The sequence below is a fragment of the Delphinus delphis genome, chromosome 9 (assembly GCF_949987515.2).
Source record: "Delphinus delphis chromosome 9, mDelDel1.2, whole genome shotgun sequence".
In the NCBI taxonomy this organism is placed as follows: Eukaryota; Metazoa; Chordata; class Mammalia; order Artiodactyla; family Delphinidae; genus Delphinus; species Delphinus delphis.
In genome coordinates this window covers 11,828,267-11,854,339 of record NC_082691.1, presented here as the reverse complement: position 1 = coordinate 11,854,339, position 26,073 = coordinate 11,828,267, and the positions used below count along the sequence as shown (strand labels likewise).

The 26,073-nt window shown below is 39.6% G+C and overlaps 1 protein-coding gene across 1 annotated transcript in view; it reads left to right on the top strand.

Annotated features, from left to right (window-relative positions):
* Positions 1 to 26,073, top strand: part of HECW1 (HECT, C2 and WW domain containing E3 ubiquitin protein ligase 1) — a 253,204-nt gene that overhangs the window by 64,303 nt on the left and 162,828 nt on the right. Inside the window, exons 4-5 of the mRNA XM_060019836.1 lie at positions 9,899 to 9,974; positions 19,508 to 19,677. Of these exons, the coding sequence (XP_059875819.1) occupies positions 9,899 to 9,974; positions 19,508 to 19,677 (246 nt within the window). The remainder of the gene's footprint in view (positions 1 to 9,898; positions 9,975 to 19,507; positions 19,678 to 26,073) is intronic.

The following is a 26,073-nucleotide window of genomic DNA, read 5'->3' as shown; positions in this document are numbered from 1 at the left end:
TAGAGCTGAAGGAAGACTTAAAGGGATTGTCAGTGGATAGGCAATGTAAATTAATTTTTACTGATTGATTACTATGTTTTTGTTTTGTACATAGCTTGTAGAGATTTAAAGAAAATGAAGGACATTACTATAATAAAGCTGCTTGTATTTGCAGCTACTTCTATTTATGAACAGTTGTCTCAAATGCGTACATAAGAAGGAATAAAACTGGTGATAAATTGTCTCACTCTAGTAATAAAAAATGTTCATCTGTGTAGATATAAACTACTTTCTTTTATTACAGTATAGTTAATTTACAATATTGTGTTTCAGGTATATAGCAAAGTGATTCAATTATATATACATTTTTTCAGATTCTTTTCCATTATAGGTTATTACAAGGTATTGAATGTAGTTTCCTGTGCTATACAATAAATCCTTGTTGCTTGTCTACCTTATGTAGTTTGTATCTGTTAATCCCATACTCCTAATTTATTCCTTCCCTCTCTCCCTTTCCCTTTTGGTAACCATAAGTTTCCTGTGTCTGTGAGTCTGTTTCTGTTTTATCTATACATTCATTTGGATTATTTTTTAGATTTCACATATAAGTGATTTATAATATTTGTCTTTCTTTGCCTGACTTACTTCACTTAGTATGATATTCTCTAGGTCCATCTATGTTGCTGCCAATGGCATTATTACATTCTTTTTTATGGCTGAGTAATATTCCATTGTATATCAGTACACCACATCTTCTTAAACCAATTGTCTGTTGGTGGGCACTTGGTTGTTTCCATGTTTTGGCTGTTGTAAATAGTGCTGCTAAGAACAGCGGGGTGCATATATCTTTTCTAATTAAAGTGTTTGTGTTTTTCTGGATATATGCCCAGGAATGGGATTGCTAAATCATGTGGTACTCTATTTTTCATTCTTTAAGGAATCTCCACACTGTTTTCCATAGTGGTTGCACCAATTTACATTCCCGCCAACAGTGTAGGAGGGTACCCGTTTCTCCATACCCCCTCCAGCATTATTATTTGTAGACATTTTGGTAGTCATTCTGACCAGTGTGAGGTGATACCTCATTGTGGTTTTGATATAAATTTCTGTAATAATCAGCCATGTTGAGCATCTTTTCCTGTGGTTGTTAGCTATCTGTATGTCTTCTTTGTAGAAATGTATATTTAGGTCTTCTGCCCATTTTTTGATTGTGTGTTTGTTTGATATTGAGTTGTATGAGCTGTTTGTATATTTTGGATACTAACCTTTTGTTGATTTCATCATTTGCAGATACTTTATCCAATTCCATAGGTTGTCTTTTCATTTTGTTGATGGTTTTCTTTGCTGTGCAAAAGCTTATAAGTTTGATTCAATCCCATTTGTTTATCATTGCTTTTAATTCTTTTGCCTTGGGAGACTGATCTGAGAAAACATTGCTATGATTTATGTCTGAGAATGTTTTGCCTACATTTTCTCCTAGGAATTTTATGGTGTCATATCTAATACTTAGATCTCTGAACCATTTTGAGTTAATTTATATATTTGGTGTGAGGGAGTGTTCTAATTTCACTGATTTACAGGTAGCTCTCCAGCTTTCCCAACACCACTTACTGAAGAGACTGTCCATTTTCTCCATTGTATCTTCTTGCCTCCTTTGTCATAGATTAATTGACCATAGGTGTATGGGTTTATTTCTGGGCTCTTTATTCTGTTCCATTGATCTATATGCCTGTTTTTTTTCCAATGCTACACTGCTTTGATTTCTGTTGTTTTCTATCATTGTCTGAAATCTGGAAGGGTTATGCCTCCAGCTTTTGTTCTTTTCCCTCAGTATTGTTTTGACAATTCTGGGTCTTTTGTAGTTCCATGTAAATTTTAGGATGATTTTAGTTCTGTGGAAAATGTCATGGGTATTTTAATAGGGGTTGCATTAAATCTATAGGTTGCTTTGGGTAGTGTGGCCATTTTAGCAATATTAATTCTTCCAATCCAAGAGCATGGGATATCTTTCCATTTCTTTGAATCATCTTCAATTTCCTTTATCAGTGTTTTATAGTTTTCAGCATATAGATCTTTTACCTCTTTGGTTAAGTTTATTCCTAGGTTGTTGGGGTTTTTTTAATGTGATTTTAAATGGGATCTTTTTTTTTAACTTTCTCATTCTGGTATTTCATTGTAAGTGCAAAGAAATGCAATAGATTTCTGTATGTTAATCTTGTATCCCGCTGCTCTGCTGTATTTGTTTATCAGTTCTAGTAGTTTTTGTTTGGAGTCTTTAGGGTTTTCTGTATGTAGTATCATGTAATCTGCAAATAATGGCAGTTTTATCACTTCCCTTCCAATTGGGATACCTTTTATTTCTTTTTCTTGTCTGATTGCTGTGGCTAGGACTTCCAATACTATGTTGAAGAGAAGTGGTGAGAGTGGGCATCCCTATCTTGTTCCAGATTTTAGCAGGAAGGTTTTCAGCTTTTCACCGCTGAGTATTATATTGGCTGTGGGTTTGTCATAAATGGCTTTTATTATGTTGAGATATATTCCCTTTATACTCACTTTGAATTTTATCCAATGGATGTTGAATTTTATCAAATGGTTTGTCTGAATTTTGGATGTTGAATTTTATCAAATGGTTTGTGTACATCTCTTAAGATGATCATATGTTTTTGTCTCTTCTTTTGTTACTATGTGTTGTATCACATTGATTTGCCTTATGTCATACCATCCTTGTGACCCTGGAATGAATCCAAGTTTATCATGGTGTATGGTCCTTTTTATGTATTGTTGGATACAGTTTGCTAATATTTTGTTGAGATTTTTTTGCATCTATATTCATCAGAGATGTTGACCTGTAATTTTCTTTATTTGTAATATCTTTGGTTTTGGTATCAAGATGATGGTGGCTTCATAGAATGACTTTGGGAGTTTTCCCTCCTCTTCAGTCTTCTGGAATAGTTTAAGGATTGACATAAGTTCTTCTTTTAGAATAGTTTGAGAAGGATTGGTATAAATTTTTCTTTGTATGTTTGGTAGAATTCCCCAGGGAAGCCATTTGGTCCTGGACTTTTGTTTGCAGGGAGTTATGTTTGTTTGTTTTTTGTTTTGTTTTTACAGATTCTATTGTGCTTTGTGATTGGTCTGTTCAAATTATCTGTTTCTTCTTGACTCAATTATGGCAGGCTATATGTTTCTAGAAACTTGTCCATTTCTTCTAGGTTGTCCAGTTTGTTGTCATAGTAGTCTTTTATGATTTTCTATATTTCTGCAGTATCAGTTATTATTTCTCCTCTTTCATTTCTTATTTTGTTTATTTGGCTCCTCTCTCTTCTTGGTGAGCTTGGCTAGAAGTTTGTCAACTTTTTTTGTCTATTCAAAAAAGCAGCTCTTGGTTTTATTGATCTTTTCTATTGTTTTTTAAATTTCTATTTTATTTATTTCCTCTCTGATCTTTATTATTTCCTTCCTACTGCTGACTTTGGGTTTTGTTTGTTCTTTTTCCTGTTCTTTTAGGTGTTAGGATAGGTTGTTTATTTGAGATTTTTCTTGAGGAAGGCCTCAAGATTGTTTCTTGAGGAAGGCCTGTATTGCTATGAAGTTGCCTCTTAGAACTGCTTTTGCTGCATCCCATACATTTTGTAAGGTTGTGTTTTCATTATCATTTGTCTCAAGGTATTTTCTGATTTCCTCCTTGATTTCATTGTTGAGCCATTGGTTTTTTTGTTTTTGTTTTTGTTTTTTTTTTGCGGTATGTGAGCCTCTCACTGTTGTGGCCTCTCCCGTTGTGGAGCACAGGCTCCGGACATGCAGGCTCAGCGGCCATGGCTCACGGGCCCAGCCACTCTGCGGCATGTGGGATCCTCCCCGACCGGGGCACGAACCTGCGTCCCCTGCATCGGCAGGCGGACTCTCAACCACTGCGCCACCAGGGAAGCCCTGATCCATTGGTTTTTTAATAACATATTGTTTAGTCTCCATGTGATTGTGGGTTTTTTTCCTCTTTTTCTTTCTGTGGTTGATTTCTAGTTTCATACCATTGTTGTCAGAAAAGATGCTTGAAATAATTTCTATCCTCTTAAATTTGTTGAAGCTTGTTTTGTGTCCTAGTATCTGGTCAATCCTAGAAAATGTTCCATGTGTACTTGAAAAGAATTTGTATTCTGAGTTTTTTGGATGTAATGTCCTGCAGATATCAATAAGTCCAATGGCTCTGTTGTGTCTTCTAGGATCTCTGTTGCCTTATTGATTTTCTGTCTGGAAGGTCTGTCCATTGATGTCAGAGGGGTATTAAAGTCTCCTACTATAATTGTATTCCTGTCAGTTTCTCCCTTCATGTCTGCTAGTATTTGTTTTATATATCTAGGTGCTCCTATACTGGGTGCATATATGTTAATGAGTATAATATCCTCTTCTTGTATTGATCCCTTTATCATTATATAGTGTCCTTCTTTGTCTTTCTTTCCAAACTTTGTTTTAAAGTCTATTTTCTCTGATATGAGTGTTGCTACCTCTGCTATCTTGTTGTTTATATTTGCATGAAATATCTTTTTCTATCTCCACTTTCAATCTATCTGTGTCTTTTGGCCTAAGGTGGATCTCCTGTAGGCAGCATATTGTAGGTTCTTAGTTTGTTTATCCAATCTACCATTCTGTGTCTTTTGAGTGGGGTATTTAGTCCATTGACATTTAAAGATATTATTGTTAAGTATGTATTTATTGCCATTTTAAACCTTGTTTTCCAGTTGATTTTGTAGTTCTTCCTTGTTCTTCTTTGAACAAACGTTTGTTCTTTTTATTTTTCCTTTTGTGGTTTGATGGTTTTCTTTTGTATTAAGCTTGAGTTCCTTTCTTTTTTATTTTTGTGAATCTATTGTATATTTTTGATTTGTGGTTACTTTGGTTTTCAAGTGTAACCCATAGCTATATCTACTTGATTAGACTGATAGTCATGTAAGTTCAAACACGTTTTTTTAAAATCCATATTTTTTAACTCCCCTCTCCCACATTCTGTGGTTTTGATGCCCTATTTTACATCTTCATGTTTATCCTTTTACTATATTGAGGTTATGATCACTTTTACAAAAATGGTTTTATTTTTTAATCTATGGACTGGCTTATTTAAGTGATCTTCTGTCCTTTTATATATTTGCCTTTCCTATTGTGATTTTTCCCTTTCCTGTAGATTTTTGCTTCTTTCCAATTTAGAGAATACCTTTCAAAATTTCTTTCATGATAGGTTTAGTATTACTGTATTTTTTAGTTTTTGCTTGTCTGAGAAATTTTTTTTCTCTCCTTCTATTCTGAATGATAATCTTGCTGGGTAGAGTACCCTAGGTTGCAGGTTCTTCCCTTTCAGGACTTTGAATATATCATGCTACCCCCTTCTGGCCTGCAAAGTTTCTGTAGAGAAATCAACTGACAGGCTTATGGGGGTTTCCTTGTAACTGACTGTTTTTCTCTTGGTGCTCCTCTCTTTATGTTTAACTTTTGCCATTTTAATTATGATATGTCTTAACGTGGGTTTGTTTGTGTTCCTGTACCTGGATACCTGTTTCCTTCTTTAGGTTTGGGAAGTTTTCAGCCATAATTTCTTCAAATACATTTTTTCATTTTCTGTCCCCTTCTCTCTTTCTTCTCCTCCTCAAACCTGTATTGTGTGTAGATTGGCACACTTCATATAATCCCATAGATCTTGTTCATTGCTTTCATTTTTTTCATTTGTCTTTCTGTCTGCTGTTCTGATTGAGTGATTTCCATTATTCTGTCTTCCAGATCACTTATTCATTATTATGCACTATTTAGTCAGCTGTTCATTGCTTTTAGATCAGTTTTTATCTTGGCAATTGAGTTATCTAATATTGATTGGTTTCTCTTTATAGTTTCTAGTTCATTGTTACAGCGATCTGCATTTCTATTGGTAATATTTATTAATTCCTTTAGTGTTTCTATTACTTCCTTTTTCAACTTGGGGTCCAGTAGCCTGGACAGGTATTTCATTTTTGTTTTCTCAGGGGATTTTTCTTGTTCTTTTAATTGGAAGTAGTTCCTCTGCTTTTTCATTTCTCTGTCTCTATGAATTTAGAAGAAATAGTTATCTATTGTGGTCTTGAAGTGCTGTTTTTATGTGGGAGCATCCCTGTGTAGATTGTGTCAGTCCAATATTTTTGGTGTGAGGGCTATTTCCTCAGTGTTCTGACCATTATCCCCTTGATAGGAGGTGTGATTCATGTGGTATCCAGAGCCTGCAGATGTTGGGTGGATCCTCCTCTTTGCTGCATGGCTGTCACAGCCTTGTCAGGGGCAGGGTCTGCTCCCTAATTGTTGGAGTAGAAGCCCTGAGGGTTGGGTTTTATCAGGTTCCATTGCTGTATGTCCTATGTCCCCAAGGAGGTGAGCACAGAATCCATTGAGGCCCTTGTGGTCACAGCAAACCTATGCGCTGCCCGTGCAGGTATCTGCGGTTTTGCACATAAGCAGCCCAAGGTCACATCCCTTTCTCTGTTGTGTTCATCCCAGACCCTAGTGCTAGGCTGACAGTGGGGCCGGAGCATTGTGACTGCAGGCATTGAGGTGGTTGTGCTGCTGCCTGGGACCCAGGCTGCCTCTGTGGTAGGGCTCTCCCTGGACCTTTTCACCGAGATCTGGCTCCAAGCTGCCACGGGAGGAGTGCACCCACCAGGAAAGGAACCTCTGCATACTCCTCCCCAGGGGCTGCCCACCAGGGAAACTGATATCTGAGTCCATTATCAGTCTTCCACAAAGCCCGCCAACAGCCAGAGTCACACTTTGCTGTGAACACACTGACAGTGGGGCTTCGTTGGCGGACCCGTGCCCCACCCGGCACCACTCTGATAGTAGGGCTCCAATGGTGAACGCACATCCTATCTCAAGTGCACTAACCATGGCAGCCTGGCCCACACGCCAGGCCCTCTAGGCTGTCTCCGTGCAGCTAGACCAAGTCCTCTCCCAGGGTTCTTCCACCCGAGTTTTAGTGCCTAGCTGATGCCTGTACTAGCAGCCCCACCCAGCATGCATTTTGGGCTGGGAGGTACAGAGAGGTGGCAGCCATCAACACCAGTCTCTCTCTGCCCTTATTGCTAGCAAGCCAGCATGCAGACACTCCTTGCAAGTGGAGTACAGGCTCCTCCAGCTTCCTATCTGTCCCAGCAGACCTCCCAGCAGACAGGGATTTCTCAGAGCAAGAGCCTTCCTGTGCGGACACTCCCTCCTTCACAGATCCCTTCCAGGAGCACCAGTCCCATCCTGATGCCTTTTTTTTTTTATCCTACCCAGTTACATGGGGATCTTTCTTGCAGCTTTTGTTGTATAAGGGATCTTCTGCCAGTTTCCGGTTGGTTTTCTGTGAGAATTGTTCTGCATGTAGATGTAATTTTCACTGTCTTTGTGGGGGAGGTGAGCCCCACACACTCCTGCTCCACCCTCTTGATCCCCCCCTCCCAGAAGATTCAGCCTTGAATCTGTTAAACCATTTGCCAAGTAGGCTTGGTTGTGGAAAAAAGTTGCATGCAAAACACGGTGACACTGTGCACTGCGTCTAAGAGGGGACATCATGACCCAGTGCCCGGTGCTTGGAATAACAACTGGGCATCAGACAGGCTGAAAAGCCGAGGAAATGTGCAGACCTGAGAAGATGAGCAATTCCCTGATGTTCCCCTCAGTCTTAGGTTGTTCCAGGGTGAGACTACTTTTCCTGAGTCTTCACACCATTTTCACAGTCCGTAAATGGTAGAGCATATCTCTGTAATGCAGCAGATTTCTGAACCTCAGACCAGCCTCTGGAACTCATCTTGAGCAAAAAGCCAGGATGCAAAACCTTCCCAGACGTCTTTACTTCCTGGAAAATGTTTATCACCTGTTGCCTCCCCCTTTGTGTCATCAATCTGGCGCTGAGATGACTTGATAAATAACGTTAGCAAAAAGCCATGAGTTAGGGAAATGTTTATGAAGTTTTAAATGTGTGTCTCCCCTCTGAACTTAGTAGCTTCTGAAAAATATACATTATCTTCTTGTCTACAGGCTTGTTTCGATGTAATAAGTATGAAGGACCTTTCTGTAAATACCTTGAATTTCCAGCAGAAAAATATTTAAATACGAGGGATCAAAATTATGTTTTAAATAAGAAGGAACAGATGTACTATTCTTTGTTATCATTGCAAGTTTAAGCTTGTTTAGACTAGCATGAAATGTGCAGTTTAATCCTACCTTTTAAACAGTGTAAAATCAAGACTCTATTAAAAGTATACTTTTTGTTGTGCCCTCAAGGAACTTATGTTCTGAGATGAAACAAGCTAGATGTTGACATCTTTAAACTAGAATTAGGAACAGTCAATTGTAATTGTCCCACATAGGCAGGTACATCACTGGAAGGGAGTGTGGCCAGCCTGCCCAAGTCTCCCATGGCCTTTGCCCAGGCATAGATTTAAAAATGAAGAAAAATCCTCAACATGAAGGAATTCTGAACCCTGATTAGGCCCATGCACATTGGCCCCTTTGAGAGCTAGGAGAGTTGTCCAACCTGAGGATGCAGCCTCTGAACTGTTGACCTCTGCTGCTTGGGGTCAGCCAGGCAAAGAGAAGAACAAACACAGACTGGGAAGGAGCAGGCTGTCCATTGTGAAGAGGGCTGATACTTCAGCCCAACCAGCGTTCTGACTCACCCCATTCCATATGTCACCCACATTTGTTCCCTCTGCTGGGCAGCCCAGCATCCCCGAAATGCCTCTTGCATGTGGGCCTAAAAGCAGACATACTGAGAAGATTGGCACACGAGCTGCAGCCGAGCATGTAGGCCCACCAGGGGCACCTGCTTTACGAGGAGGTGTTCTCATAATCCCTTTGTATTCTCCTTGGGAGAAAGCTGTGAGCCCTAGTGATGCCCGGTCATTACTCCCAGTCTCATGTAAGGCAAGATGATGGTCACATCCGGTCACAACTCTTCCAGCATCAAAAATACTGAGAGGCAGTAGGAAGAGAGCAAGCCCACAGAACCTCGAAACAGAGAGACTTTGCGCAAGAGGTCATCGAGTTCTCCATGTTTTGCTTCTTCAGTATAGATTACCTTCTAAAAAGTGGACACTGTATGGATTTGCTTAATGCTCAGATCTGTATATTATTTTCTGCAAATATATAACATATGCAAAGATAACCCTGCCTTTGAATAAATACTCAGAATCATTTCTAAGTAAAACTTGCCTAGAAGAGAATGGAAGCAGGGACTCTAGCTGCTTTGATTAATCCATTAACAGATAAATATTGAGCAGTAATGGAAAGTAAAAGATTTTGGCAACCTGGTTTGCAAATACCTACTAGACGAAGATAACCCATGTAACAACTGTGTTCTGAAACATCCCAGGAAGGCAGTTAAATAAAGAGACCTCAGAATAGCTTCTTAATGCCATGCTCGGTCTCCTCCCTAATAAACAGAATTTCCTGGAAATCTCTAGGTAGTAATACAGATCAGAAGGAATGAAGGCACAGCAGTTTAATGCTATACTTTGCTCATGGAAACATATTGTAATTACAACAGTAAACATCTATTGACCTATCATTCTACTGCCTTAGGGTCTGCTTTAATAAATACCTTTTGCAAATTTGAGTGTGAAAAGGCCTTGTTTACATAAGTGGTTATAAAGGGCCTCTAATATTACAGTAGTTATTTTTGTTGCTTTCCATTTCTCTGAAAAGTACCCCTCATCCCCACGAGCATTTCCCACTCTATTCCTGGGAAAGACATTAGGTTGCTAAAAGCTTCTTTTAATCAGTAGTAGCCTCATGAAGTCACAATGCTACTGTCTTTGTATTCCGTAGCTACAGAAATAACTGTGATTAAGCATGTTTGTATTGAAGTGTAAGTATCTATTTCAATGCTTTTTTTGCTTGTCTCCCATTTTCTGTCTTCTTACAGATTTTTAAAAGTGTTGGCTCTGATGAGACTGTGCAAGGGCAAGGGAGTCGGAGGCTGATCAGCTTTTCTCTCTCAGGTGTGTATTGCTCATATGAAGGCCTTGTGGAGTGAATAAGAAGGTCAGTCAACAGTCAGGAGACCCCTTCAATTTGACTCTTACCTATAAGTTACTCAACATCTCTGTGCCTCAGTTTCTCCACCTGTAAAACAAAATTTTAAAATACCCGCTCCATTCCCCTGTTGCCTAAAAAATAGGCACAACCTAAAAATTGAGAGTTATGTTTTATTTGGTGGGAATTTTTAGGACTTCAAGCCGGGGAGGTAGCGTGTCAAGTAACCCCAAGAGAACTGCTCAGAGGAGGCAAGGGTAGGGCTAGGATATATAGGAGTTTTGGGGTTTTTTTAAATTTATTATTGTATTGGTTACAGCTGATTTTCTTTTTTTTTTTACATCTTTATTGGAGTATAATTGCTTTACAATGGTGTGTTAGTTTCTGCTTCATAACAAAGTGAATCAGCTATACATATACATACGTTCCCATATCTCTTCCCTCTTGTGTCTCCCTCCCTCCCACTCTCCCTATTCCACCCCTCCAGGCGGTCACAAAGGACCGAGCTGATCTCCCTGTGCCATGCGGCTGCTTCCCACTAGCTATCTACCCTACGCTTGGTAGTGTATACAGGAGTTTTGCACAAAAGGGCAGGTAGTCTGAATGTCAGAAGATTACTGTTAAGTAAAGAAAACCAGATGATCTCAAGTTAAAGCATTTAGTGCTTTTCTATGTTTGGGAAGATGCAAGAGTCTGCATTCCTTTGATATGCACCTCAGCTATCCGGGGCCAGTATCCTGTGTTTTCATATCCTGAGTTTCCTCAGGGCTCACCAACTCACCATGGGTGGTGGCTGCAGTCGCTGATGACTGTGACATCCTTTGTTTACTGATATGGCAGGAAACATTCCATTTCTCACCCCTTGACCTCATAAGGGTACAAGAGGATTCAATAAGGAATAGATGCATTCCTTAGATGAGTTGAGATGATGAGAAGAGAAGCTACCGTTCTACTTTTCCTTCGTGGCTAACTAGCAGTAATTGAGAGTTTATAAAGTGGAGGTAGGGGAAAGCCTGAGGCAAGAAGCAGCTAGCAGACCCTTGGTCTAAATAAAATGTCACATGAAATCCAGTTGGTAAAACAGATTAAACACTGAGCTGCTCAAAAAAGTACACTTGTGGAAAGATCAGTGAAATCCAAAAAAAGCCTTGTCATTTAGTTAATCATAATTAGTTAATAGTTAAGAGTAATTTAGTTAATTTTTTAGTTTTCATCATGTACCTTAGTTCTTAACCTGTTAACAGTAAGGGAGACTGGGTAGACTCTTCTATGAATCTAAAGTAATTTCAAAATTAAAACTATAAACAAAAACTGAGTTGCTCTGGCTAAAATGATATACAGAGTTCAGAGCCCCATGCACTCAATTTCACCCTATGTAGTCTTTGTGAAGACACAATGGCATGAAACTGTAGGGCACAGAACTATTCAGCACAGTTTGAAAACCATTGCTTAACTTATTATCAAACCAGCAAATATTGTAAGCCATAAATATCAGAGATCTGAGATCATAGAAATGAAGTTCATGAGTGTCCTTGGGAGATGGATGGTCACCTGAGGCTTTTCATGTCTAAGTGAGCCCCCAGTAAAGCAAACATGTGTCTAAAAATCCATTGATAAGTGATAATAACAAGGTTAATATACAACATGTCAGTCCTTTCCTCTATACCAGCAATGAACAAATGGAACTTAAGTTAAAAACGCAATACCATTAACATTAGCACCTCCCCAAAATGAAATACTTAGGTATAAATCTAACAAAATGTTGATATGTACAAGATGTTTATAGGGAAAACTACAAAACTCTAATGAATTAAATCAAAGAAGAATGAAATAAATGGAGATATATTCCATGTTCATGGATGGGAAGACTTAATACTGTAAAGATGTCAGGTCTTTCCAAACTAATGCATAGAATCAATGCAATCCCAATCAAAACTCCAGCAAGTCATTTTGTGAATTCTGACAAACTGATTCTAAAATTTATAATGAGAGGCAAAAGACCCAGAATAGCCAACGCAATGTTGAGGAGAATATCAAAGTTGGAGGACTGATGCTACACAACTTCAAGACTTACTATAAAGCTGCAGTAATCAAGACAGTGTGGTACTTGTGAAAAAAAGAAAAAAAACAGAAAAATAGATAAATGAAATAGACTAGAGAGCCCAGAAATAGACCCCCATGTAGTCAGCTGATCTTTGAAATATGAGCAGAGACAGTACAGTTGAGCAAAATAGTCCCTTCCACAAATGGTGCTGGAACAACTGGACATCCACATGCAAAAAAAACATGAATCTAGACACAGACCTTATATCCTTCACAAAAATTAACTCAAAATGAGTCATAGACCTAAATGTAAAACACAAAACTATAAAACTCCTGGAAGATAACATAGGAGAAAACCTAGATGACCTTGGGTAGGGTGGTGCCTTTCTAGATACAACACCAAAGACACAATGCATGAAAAAAAATTGATAAGATGGACTTCATTAAAATTAAAAACTTCTGTTCTGCCAAAGACAATGTCAAGGGAATGAGAAGACAAGCCACAGACTCAGAGAAAATATTTGCAAAAGACGCATCCGATAAAGGAAAGTTAATCCAAAATATACAAAGAACTCTTAAAACTCAACAATATGAAAACAAACAACCCAGTTGAAAAATGGGCCAAAGATCTTATGATCTTGTCAGACATCTCACCAAAGAAGCTATACAGGTGGCAAGTAATCATATGAAACGGTACTCCACATCATATGCCATTAGGGAAATGCAAATTAAAACAGCGACTAGATACCAGCTGTGTACCTATTGCAATAGCTCAAATCCAGAACACTGAAAACACCAGATGCTGGTGAGGACGTGGAGCAAAAGGAACTCACATTTATTGCTGGTAGGACTGCAAAATGGCACAGACACTCTGGAACACAGTGTGGTGGTTTCTTTCAAAACTAAACATTCTCTTACCGCATGACCCCATGATCACATTCCTTGGAAATTACCCAAATGGAGTAATTTTCATACAAAAACCAAACACAGATATTTACAGCAGCTTTATTTATGATTGCCAAAACTTGGAAGCCATCAAGATGTCTTTCAGTAGCTGAATGCATAAATAAACCGTGGTACATTCAGATAATGGAATATTATTCGGTGCTAAAAAGAAATGAGCTATCAGGCCATGAAAAGACAAGGAGGAATCTTGAACGCATGTTACTCATTGAAAAAAGCCAGTCTGCAAAGGCTACGTACTGTATGATTTCAACTATATCACAGTCTGGAAAAGGTAAAACTATGGAGATGATAAAAAGATCAGTGGTTGCTGGGAGATAGGGGAAGGAGAGATGAATAGGCAGAGAACAGAGGAGAAGGAGACGAAATATCCATTCACTGGTTCCCATTTTGGCTCTACCATGTAGACATGGGCTCACAGACTCACCACAGGAAAGGAAACCACGCCCCCGCCACCACCACCACCAGCTTGGTTCAAAAAGCTGCTTTATAAGGTGATCAGGACGGACTCATCTCCTACAGCCCCCAGTATATCATTTTTCTTACACTTATCGCAAGGAAAAGATTGCCAGCAATGAAATGTGACTGGAGATGTAAACTTAGCAACTAAAGAAGCAAGCCTGGAATGGTCGTGGAAGTGTAATACTTAGTAGTTGAATATGTATATGTTTAATTCACTACGTCTGTCAAGGAAAAATAAAAGTAAATACTGCTTAAAGTAGCATAATCAATTCCATGCCTCAAAGAAAGATGAGATAGATAAAAAGATCATCAAATCTACAGCTAAGCAAAGCCCACAAAGTATCAAAAAGTTGACTAGATGCTGGTCATCTCCAGGTGTAAAAGTAGGGACGAGGATTCCAATAGCAGCTCGTTGGACAACCAAACTAACTAAAGATGGACAATACCAGGGGTACACAACCTACTCATGGATCAAGAATAGACATTGTGGCTTGAAGAACGTGTGGAGAATAGATTCTACCTTAAAAAAAAACAAACAAAAAACGTTGAAGGACATAACACTCAAGAGGAAAAAGACAAGTATTTTGTTGGCAAATATCTGCTCAAGAGAAATAAGGGATTTATCACTTGTCTGCTTGTACTCTCTATAAAATACAGGAAAGTGCAGGACCTATTAAGTAAGAGGTCTAGGATGAAGAAAACTGGTAAGGGATTTCTTTGAAGTTCTTTGAAGCTAAAAGAAAGTCAAGTGTATCTGTTTCCTGTTGCTGCTGTAACAAGCTACCACAAAGTTAGTGGCCTGAAACAAGACATGTATTCACTCAGTTCTGGAGATCAGAAGTCCAAAATGAATCTTAAGGGACTAAAATCAGGGTGTCAACAGGCAGGGCTGGTACTCTTCTGGGGCCTCCTGAGGAGAATGCACTCCTCATCTCTTTCAGGTTCTAGAGTCTACCTGCATGTTTTGGTTCGTGGCTGCATCACTCCAATCTCTGCTCTGTTGTCACATCACTTTCTCCTCATTTTGCCCCTCCTTCCTCCATTTTATAAAGACTCTTATAATTACATTGGGCCTAACTGGATAATCCAGGCTAATCTCTCCATCTCAATAAAGATCCTTCACCACATCTGCAGAGTCCCTTTTACCATGTAAGGTGACATATTCACAGGTTCCAGGGATTAGGTTATGGTCATCTGTGAGGGACCATTTTTCTGTCTATCATAGTCAAGGAGAGATTTAAAATAAATTCTAAAAGATGCAATCACAGAATTCAAAGTGAGCTTTGAGAGCTTTTAGAAAGCAGTAAGAGCATACTCACCACTACAGAATTAGAATCAATGATATGGTAGACTGACTTGAGCTTCTCTCCTAGAAAACATAGAAGAAGGGTCAGACATAAAAAGGATAGGGAAGTAAAAAGATGGATGACATATACAGAGCCAATACATAGATATTTAATGTTTTTGATGAAATGATCAGAACAAATTGAAAGGAAATAATAGGAGAAAGGTTTCTTGAGTTGAATGTGATTTTGAATCTTTAAATTAGACTATAAGGTGCTAAGAAAAAAATGTATGTACAGAGACCAACATCTAGACAAATGCCAATTTTTTTAAAGAAATTTTCAAATGCAGACACAGTAGATATCTGAGTGGAAAAAGCATGATACTTACAAAAGAATAAACCATGTTAATCTCAGACTTGTCTTCTTATCATACAGAATGCTAAAATCATGAAACAAAGGCTACAGAGTTTTAAGGGTAGCATGTTTTAGCCGAAGATTTCTGTGCCCACCAGGTTGTCATTTATGTAAGAAGGCAAGAAAAACACATTCTCAGGTTTGCTAGGGCTCAAAGAACTTCATCTTTGCATCTTATCTGAAAGTAATATGTGAACATCCACGCCAGCATACAGAGAGATAAATTTAAGAAAACTCAAGAACTGGAGATACTGCATATAATTGGACTGCTTTTCTTTTTAGAATTTAAAATGAGAAATAGCCAGAAAGATAGATCATGGAATTGTCTCCTCTGGAAATTTTCCAGAACGGAGTAGCATGTCAAAGCAAGATTGTTGATGCAAATGCTTTACTTCTCAAATCTGTTTATATATTCAGTTTTTACCACTCCTTGGTGGTAATGAATTTCCTGTGTAGCTACTATCCCTTTAATTTTCAGTGAACTAACACTACAAGCTTAAAAATCATAAATGCAAAAACAGATTTTTTTCACAAGTATTGGAGACAATTTAAATATTCAAAATTACCACAGAGCCAAATAATTATATACTGTTTAAGAATTATGTATACAAAATGTTCTAAAAGACATGGGACATCCTTATGGTATAATCCAGGCAAAAGAAACAATTTAGGGTACAAATTTGTATAGAAGTATGGTCGCAACTATGCAAAGAAAATTACTGAAAGGCAATAAAGAAAAAGTCTAGCAATGGTTGCCACTATGCAGTACAATTTGAAATAATTTAAAAATTCTGTTTCTTTTCCTTCTATATTTAAAAAAGTTACAGTAGGCATCATGTTTATCATCAGAACAAAAAACAATGCAGGAAAAAATGGGGGAAAATTAAGTATTTTCCCATTAATGTATCATTTACTGTTGGAAAATCACAAAACTCTGTGTTCTTGTAGACATCCATTCCAACAATCTCATAGTTGAAGAAACTGAGACCTGAAGAAGTTTTTTTCTAAAGTTACAAAGTTAATAGAGTGTTCCAGAACTAAAATCTGGATATACTGACTCCCAGCCGAATGTTCTTTTAACTCCTAATTAGCTCCTTATTGCAGCAGTTTTCAAACATTTTTACTCCGTGAAACATATATTTTTATAAGTATACAAATTGAACTTAAACTATAAAAGCTCACTGAAGGGCATGAAAGGAGGCATGAAAAAATGAAGAAACCTATGTTCTTGAATAGGAAGTATTGTAAAGTTACCATTTCTCCCAAAATTAATCTATAGATTCAATGCAATTCCAATCAAAATCTCAATTTTTTGGAGGGGAGCTGATTAAAAAATTAAAAGATTAATCTGGAAGAATAAATGTGTGACTGGTAAAGAAAGATGTTTTCTTTTGGAAAAAAACAAGAACAATAAAGAGTAACTAGGCTTATCAGGTATCAGACGTATGATAAAAACATTATGCAGATTTAGACAAGTTGTTTGATGGAAGAGAATTTTTTTAAAAAACCCATTTATGGGCTTCCCTGGTGGCGCAGTGGTTGAGAGTCCGCCTGCCGATGCAGGGGACACGGGTTCGTGCCCCGGTCCGGGAGGATCCCACATGCTGTGGAGCGGCTGGGCCCATGAGCCATGCCCGCTGAGCCTGCGTGTCCAGAGCCTGTGCTCCGCAACGGGAGAGGCCACAACAGTGAGAGGCCCGTGTACCGCAAAAAAAAAAAAAAAAAAAGACCCATTTATGCTTGAGAATTTGACCTATGCCAAAGTTGTCATTTATATTAAAAGGTAATATCACATAATGGTTAAAAACACAGACTTTGGAATCAAAGAAGTAGGTTCAAATTTCATTTCTGACATTGACCAACTCTGAAGACCTGGTCAAGTTACTTAACTCAGAAACCTCTATTTTCTCTTCCTCAGATTAGGGATGTAATAACTATCTTGTAGAGTTTGTGGTTAGGATTAAATCAGATAATGTATTTGAAGGGCATAGAATGGTCCCCAGAATTTAGTAGCTAATCAATAAATGACAGGCAGTAGTGGTGGAGGTGATGAAGGTGATGGTAGTCATTATTTTATGATGGATAAATTTATATGTCTGTCACACTCTGGACCATATTCCCCAACACCACCCCCAGATTTGATGGTCCACTGGGAGAACTCAGCATGCAGTCATACTCGTGACTCTAATCAGTAGTCAATTACATTGACTATAATCAGTGTCATCAATTACATTGAAAAGATACACAGCAAATTGCAAAGGAAAAAGTGCCTGAGATGAAGTTTGGAGGAAACCAGGCACAAGTTTCCATGAGTCCTCTCTCACTGGAGTCACACAGCTTGGGTTTATTTCTCCCAGCAACAAGTTGTGAAATACTATGAAATACTATATACCAGGGAAGCTCATTACAGACTCAAGAGCCCAAGGTTTTGATTGGGGGCTGGTCATACGGCCGAAGTGCTCCTAGCACCTACCAAAATTCCAGACTCCCAGAAGAAAAGCAGGTGTTCAGCGTAAACCACGTAGTTTGCACAGACACTTGAGGCACAGAGAGCCACTCTTATCAATTCTGAGATGTGGGAACCCTCCTGAGATCCAAGTTCCCAGATCCTAGCCAAGGACCAACCCCAGAAACAGAGCTTTCGAAGGAGAGAAGTCTCGGGCTGCTTTGTTACTTCTTTTCTGCACACATTCCCATGGGTGTAGCCTGGGTTTTGCAAATTTCTGTGATGTTTGTACTTTCTAACCTTTATTCCGCCTCATGGCAGTATATTATAATGCAAGAGAGTAAGAATAATTTCATTATGGAGACATCCTTGAATCAACTCAAAATAACATTGAAGTAAATGCACATGAAAAATTCTGTACTTTTTTCATCAGTAACAAATGCCTCCAACACCTCACAACTTATACCATACTTGAGAATCAGCTCAATGTATTTTTACCTGTTTCTTTCACTTATATATAAATATGAACAATTTTGGGGGAAAAGTACTTTGATAATAGAAAAATTTTAATTATATTTTTTGATATCATATATTTCTAATATAAGATGATTTCAAATTATCTCAGAACAGCCATAAACCATTATCACAAATGACCTCTTTCTCTCTCCCCCACACAGAGCATGAAATTGTACATGATCAGACATTTTCAATTACATGGAACGGCTCAGTTGTCAAAGCCTTCCCACCCGACCACACGGTCTCTCCTCAGAACTCTCCTCACTGATGTGCATTAGCTCTATGGAGGCCATGTTTTTTCCTTTCCTCCAATGTCTGTGCTCTTTGCTCTTTTTTTTTTACCATCTTTTTTTTTTTTTTTTTTTTTGCGGTACGCGGGCTTCTCACTGTTGTGGCCTCTCCCGTTGTGGAGCACAGGCTCCGGACACGCAGGCTCAGCAGCCATGGCTCACGGGCCCAGCTGCTCTGCGGCATGTGGGATCTTCCCGGACCGGGGCACGAACCCGTGTCCCCTGCATCGGCAGGCGGACTCTCAACCACTGCGCCACCAGGGAAGCCCTCTTTGCTCTTTTAATCCTCACCTTTCTCTTTATTTCTTCTGATGCACTGTCTCCTTACTCAGTGAAAATCATATTTATTGTGAGGCTAGAGCCCTTGTTTTTCTGTCTTCTATTTGAAGAAGTGGTTCCTGCTTCCCTGATGGTGCAGTGGTTAAGAATCCACCTGCCAATGCAAGGGACACGGGTTCAAGCACTGGTCTGGGAAGATCCCACATGCCACAGAACAACTAAGCCCGTGCGTCACAACTACTGAGCCTGCACTCTAGAACCCGTGAGCCACAACTACTGAACCCATGCACCTAGAGCCCGTGCTCTGCAACAAGAGAAGCCAACACAATGAGAAGCCCGCACACCGCAACAAAGACCCAACACAGCCAAAAATAAAATAAAATTCACCTGGACCCACTGAATTTTCCAAGTTGGCTTTCCTCCCTCAGTGTGCACCAGGTTTCCCGAGGTGACCCTCAGCCCCTCACCCCAACCTGCCTGAGGAACGCCAGAAGCCCAGACCACTAGGGGCCAACAGTCCTCTCTTGAAAAGCATAGTGACCACAATGCCAGTCTTGACTTACTACAGACACTTCTTAACCAAAACAATTTAATACAGTAAATGTTCACTTAAATCAGTAAATGTTCCATGTAATGGGTTCTGGAGACATATCAGTCTATATTTGTAATGAGGTGGAAAATGGTCTAAAGATTGAAAAACATTTTACACGTTTCAGATGGACTCTTCTCCTTGTGTGAAGCCTAATATAATCTTTAACCTTGCTAACACACATGATATTAGAATATCCTCTGTTTTATAGATTTCCAGGCCATGGGGTTGAAGAAAGGGATGTTTTTCAACCCAGACCCTTACCTGAAGATTTCCATTCAGCCTGGGAAGCACAGCATCTTCCCTGCCCTCCCACACCACGGACAGGAGAGGCGATCCAAGATTATCGGCAACACCGTGAACCCCATCTGGCAGGCCGAGGTGAGTGCCCTGGCCCTGAAAAGGAGCTTAAGGGACAACAAAACCGTTGACCCTGAAGCCCACATGCTACTCCCTCCCTCCTTGGAGCCCCAAACTCTGCTGCTAAGTTCATGGTTCTCTTGGTCCTGGAAAGTCACCATGTTCTCTTTGGATTACAACTCCTAGAGATCTTGATTAATCTCACAGCGTGGGACCATGAAACTATTCCTTGCAGCTGCACTCAGTAGCCATACACAGTCAGCCTTCTGTATCTGCAGGTTCTGCATGTAGGGATTCTACCAACCTCGGATGGAAACTATTTGGGGAAAAAAAAAATTCCAGAAAGCAAAACTTGAATTTGCTGCACCCAGGCACTATGTACCCAACATTACATTGTATTTTCAACTATTTACATAGCATTTACACTGTATTAGATATTGTAAGTAATCTGGAGATAACGTAAAGCATACAGGAGGATGTGTGTAGGTTATATGCAAATTCTCCGCCATTGTATGTAAGGGACTCGAGCCTCCATGGATTTTGGTGTCCTCAGCGGTACTGGAACAAGTCCCCCAACATACCGAGGGACAACTATAATAGCCTCTTGCTCTGATTCTGAACTTGCATCTGAAAGCAGGACAGGAGAAGGAAGTGATGTGTTTTAATCCAAGCATTCTCATTCTTCCCACGCATGTGGTCCTTACGCAAGAGTGCCAAATTTGAATTGTGTCCCTCTGGGCCGGTTCCAGAGATTCTGAAACTGTCAGGTTTCCTAGGACAGGTAAATCCATAAGCCTTAAAATAACACTAAGATATGGGGTTGCATATTGTTTGATTGAAATAGACACGGAGGCTGATTGTTCATGCCATCTTCCTGGTTTACACAGTGCTAGGCAACTTGCTGGAGTTTCAGATAATTTGTTTTATCTGATACAGGCCCTTCTCCTCTCTTACACGTGTCTCCACCACCAGCTGGGAGCTAGGAGGTTCCTCATCAGGCTCAGCCTCCCAGTGACTAAGTCCTGTCCTAGAGAAACAGCAGGAAGTTGTCACACCCATTGACTGCCTAGCTCCCTGCTTTAGCTTGAGGGGATAACCTGCAAACTGCATGGCTTGGGAGACAGCAGGGTTTAGGGCATGGAAATGCCACAGTATGTAATGTAGGAGTTAAAAGTACAGATCTGCAGTCACACAGACCTTGGTTCAAATCCCAGCCCCGCCAGTTGTATAACTTGGAGAAATCAGTTATCCTCAATCTGGGCATCAGATTATCCTCATCAGGCTGGTGCTGATGGAAATGTGTTACTACTACCCTGGGCACTCGCTCTGGGCGGGGTTCCTTCCTTTATTGTTCAAAGTAGATCATCTCTGATGCAGAACTTTCAAGCATCCTTGACAAGAAAGTGTAGATGTTTGGGGCCAAAGCTTTTTCATTGTCTCTTAAATGATACCACCTACTTCCTAGGTTTAATTTAGCCTGACCCAGGTTTTACAGAAGATCAACATTAGAGCTTTTAAGTGGCCATCAGGGAAATAGAGTTGTATTTGAACTTCTTACTACTTTGGTTATCAGCAGACTCTAAAGCACCCACAGGACCGCTAGCATGGAATCGTGAATCTTACATTATTTGTTTCTTCAGTCCTGGCTGTTCTCGCCAATTATTTATGGACTCTTCACTCCATTCCTGGAGATAATACAAGATGCCACAGGAATTTATAGCACATGAAAAAAAAAAAAAAGCCTCTCCTAAAGAACTTTAGAGCAGCTTGTACTAAGACATTTAGTCATAAAGGTGTTATAAGTCTCAAAGAACATTTATAAAATCCAGTACCATCAGAATATGTTTTGGCTAAAAATGTCAGCTAGAATCCACTTTAAGTCCTGAAATTATTTCCGAATCTTTAGTTCAGTTATACTTTGCAAGGACACAGGCCAACCCTCACTCTCCCTCTGCTCTTGACCTCCTTGTTCTTTCCAGTGTGCTGTGGTGGAGGTCGGCTTCCTAAGGTAAGTTTCACCACATGTCTCCCTGACAAGGCTCAGACTGAGGATAACTGATTTCTCAAGTTAAACAGCAAGGAACTGGCTGAGCCGTGATTTAAACCACAGCGTGGTTTGCGTGATTGCAAAGCTGTATTTTCAAACCCCTAAATTAGCTTACAGTACCCAGAGCTCAAATGTGGGAGTCTCAGCCCCGAGGCAGAACATTCAAGGCCTCAGTGACCCAGCATTGCTTTCCACTTGTGTCAGTTAGGGATGCCTCAGGCTCTAAGCTAGAGGAAGCCTGGTCAGCTGTGATATTTCTCACAAACCGGAAGTCCAGAAGGAGGTGGTCCAGGCAGTGCAGCTACTGAGTATGGCCACCAGGGACCCAAGCTCTCTGGGTCTTGCCACTACACCTTAGCAGGTGGCTCTCTTCTTCCTGTCTTAAAGCCTCCAAACCCAAGTTCCAGGTAGGAAGAAAGCAAAAAAAACGAAGAAGCTTTCTCCTTGAAAGGCTTTGAATTACTATCCTGTAAGAGAAGCCCTATTACCTATCACAGGACCTCACCTGGTTGGGAAAATCTGGTGTTTCGCTTCCCTGACTCTCTCGTCGGGAGGGCCGGGGACTAGACGGTTGAACGTAGGTGTTGAATAAACCAGTTTATAGTGTCTGCAATGTGCTTCGGCTTTACTTTCCAGCACCTTTTACCTCCCACATGACACTAAGACCACTGTCAGTAGCTGCTGTCCCCGAGGGCCCCTTGTGCTTTCACATGGCTGCATAAATTGTGTCTTTGCTTATATCTGCCTAATCTGTACATCCTCAACTAATTCAACCAGAGATTCCTGCTCACGCATCAATTCTCAGCTAAAATACCACCTCCTACCTGGCACCCCATCCCAGGCCTCAGAAGGAAAGTGCTTCCTCCTCTTTGCTCCTTTGTCCAGACCTCTACATAGTGTCTTCTATTTGCACAGCTGTCTTCCTCGCGAGACTTTGAGCTCTTCAAGGAAAGGAATCACATCCAATTTATCTTGATACCTCCAGTTCCTGGACCTAATACTACTAGGTTCTATAGGGATTACTATGCCAAGCAGTGTTTGAAACATTTTATATAATTAACTTATTTCATCCTCACAACAACCCTGTGAAATAGATACTATTATTATCCCCATTGAAAGATGAGGAAACCAAGGCACAGAGAAGTCAAGTGAATTTCCCAAGGTCACACAGCTGGTAAATGGCAGAACCAGAATTTGAACCAGTTCAGAGCCTGATACTGATCAGTTTTGTGCACAGGTGGTTGTGAATAAATTCTGGAGAAAATATCCATAGCTTATATCAGATACTCAAAATGATCATTATACCTCCTCTTATTTCAGGTTAAAAAAAATCAGTTAAAATTGACAGCATTGAGTGATAAGGCCAAAGGCAGTTATCAAAAGCTTAAATTCGTCTTTCCTGCTAATCATATGAGCCCCTCCTTCTGGAGGATAAGTTTGAAGGATAAATGAATTTTTTTTTTTAATGGGGGAAAGCAAGGTGAAGTTCTCGTGGCTGATTATTAATTCATTTAAGAAATATTTATTGTGCATGTACTCTGTATTAGAAATCGAAGCAGCAAAAATGATGGATAGATAAGACCCTGCAGGCTAGTGGAAGGAGAAAATACGATGAAATAAATGTCCTAATCAAGGTGTGGACAGAATGCTGCAAAGCACTGAGGGAAGATCTCACAGAGGGTGTGCTCTTGGACTTGGGTCTTGACAAGTGGCAGGATATTTGGGGGACGGGGAGAGCATTCCAGGTGGATGGAACATGTGCAAAGGTACCAGGGCAACCACAGACACTTAGGGGACTGTTCAGAAATGTCATGTGGGTGGAGCTTGTGGTGTTCTCAGATAAGAGATGGCGACTGGGCTGGGCTTATTTCAATCATGCATATCTGGCGTGGTTTCCTGATTGCTTACAAATGGAAGCTAATGTTGGCTTCTGGGGTCTCACATTGCACCGTAGTGAGTGAAATGAAGATTCCCTGTTCCTGCAAGATTCATGCAAGTCTTTAAATCTGTATGCAAGGAGGTAAAGGAGAGCTAAACTGTCATACTTTCCGTATTTGTTGATTAACATACCAAGGATGTTCAGTGAGAAATAATCGAAGTTGCCTGCACTTAAGAGCAAGAATACCCTTTAATGTGCAGTTTAAATGCTCAATTTATTTCTTTGATTAATGTTGCATTAAAGTCTTACGTGGTTTTTTTCAAATTTATTCAAGTTCAAACTGGAAACATATTTTTGCTAATTAAAACATGATAAATCTGAGAAAAAATAAAGTTACTGTCAGAAGTTTTAAATGAGGGAAAATTGAGAGAAATACATGTTAAACATAATGCAAACTAAAGAAATTAAAAAGAAGACTTCCATGGTGATTGATTTATCTCCTCTTTTTTATTCCTGTAATTAGAAACTGTTTTCACTCTGGGAACACTGTCCTTGACTTTTAGGTCTGTTTACTCTCCAGTATGGTTATAATGAGCGTTTATAAGATTATAGCTTCACAGAGAAGTTAAACAGAAACAGCAGCAACTAAAGTGTCTCGGGTTATCTGTTCAGAGTGCTTATGTAGACTGTATATTTGTACCTCTAAGTAAAACAGGGAACTCCTAAAAGCAGAGTCTCAGAAACATCAAGAAGATTGATTATATTAAAATCAGGCCTGGGGCCCTGGTATATAGTAATCTCTACCCCATTCTCCCTGTCTCTGCCCTCAAAGCTGGGTGGATTAATCCCCATACATGCGCTATTGGCTACTCCAGTCTGGTCATAAGATTAGAAGATTAGATAGATAAGGCCTGGCCTTGTGGAATTTACATTAATGTGAGAAAAGCAAAACAAAATAAATAACAAGATAATTTCAATGGAAGACAAGTAACATGAAGGAACCACCACATCATAATATGATGTATTTGATGGAAAAGAGCTGCCTTAGATAGCGGTGGTCCAAGAAGGCCTTTCTGAGTTGCTGTCATGTGAACTGAGAAGCCAGACATACAGACCAGGCTGGATGTGCATTTCAGACAGAGGAAACAGCCAGTGTGAAGTCCTGCATATAACGGGTTTGGATGTCTAAGCAAGAAGGTCACGGTGGCTGGAGGATGGCAAGTGCGGAAGGGATGGGGTGGAGTCTAAGACGAAGTTGGAGAGAGAGGCAGGGACCAGCATCTTGTAAATTCTGGAAAGTGGTTGGGGTTTTATTGTAAATGTGGTAAGAAGCCATTGGAGCAGGGAAGCGTCACACTGATTAAAATTTTATAAAAATGGTCCTGCTGCTCTGTGTGGATTGGATTACAAAGAGGCTAAGATGAAAGCAGTCGATTCCGCTGCTGGCTCTCGTGGAGCGGCATGTTGGCACACTAACGCAAAACCACCTAGAAAAGCCAGATAAAATACAAAACGTAAAAAATGGTGATGACATCTGAGAATGGTTTAATCAACCAGAACTCTTGTAGTCAGGCTCCTGGAGAGAAAGGAATTGCAAGTGAGCCATCTTTCTGCTACTACGTTTTAGAAGAGGGATAAGCAAGTAGGCAAAAAGCTACTGAAGGTCAAAGAGGAGTTTGCTGTAATCTCACAGTACTGAAAAGGCAAACTAGGAGTTCTGGATCCTCCAAGGAGAAGGTGGCCTAGAAAACCCCAGATTCTAACATGGACCCCTGGCTAGCTAAGTACAGGATCAGGGCCAAGCTATGGTAGAAAACTTTAAGACAGCTCAGACAGCTCAGTCCCTGATTAAATAGAATAATCTGACCCCACTAACCATAAAAACAGACACATGGAGGTTTATTATTGGAGTTATTAGACATAGATTTTAAATACTTTTTATGTGTTTTTAAACTTAAAAAGCTAGACATAAACAATAAAACGGTAACTATAAAATGCCCTAAATTGAAGATTAAGCAGGAAAAGCTCCTTAAAAATCTGACTCAAAGAAGAAATCACAACAAAAACTAGAAAATATTTTGAGCTAAATAACAATGAGTATATGACATATCTAAACTTGTGGGATGCAGCTAAATTAGAAAAGAAGAAGAGCTGAATATCACTGTTTGAGTTTCCATGTGAATAAGCTATAAAATTAAGAGCAAATCAAACAAAAAGAGCAGAGGGTAGTATAATGAAGATAAGTGCAAAAATCACTGAATTAGAAAACAAATGCATAACAGAGAAAATTAACAAAAATCAAAATGTGTTCTTATATTTATTAAAAAGAGAAGAGAATGTTATAACATTTATGCTAGTAAATTTGAATGGAAAATTCCTAGAGCAACATATCTTATTAAACTGATACAAGAATAAACAGAAATGCTGAGTAGTCTTTTATCTCTTAAGGGAATTTGGTATGTAATTTAAAACGTTTCTACAAGGAAATTCC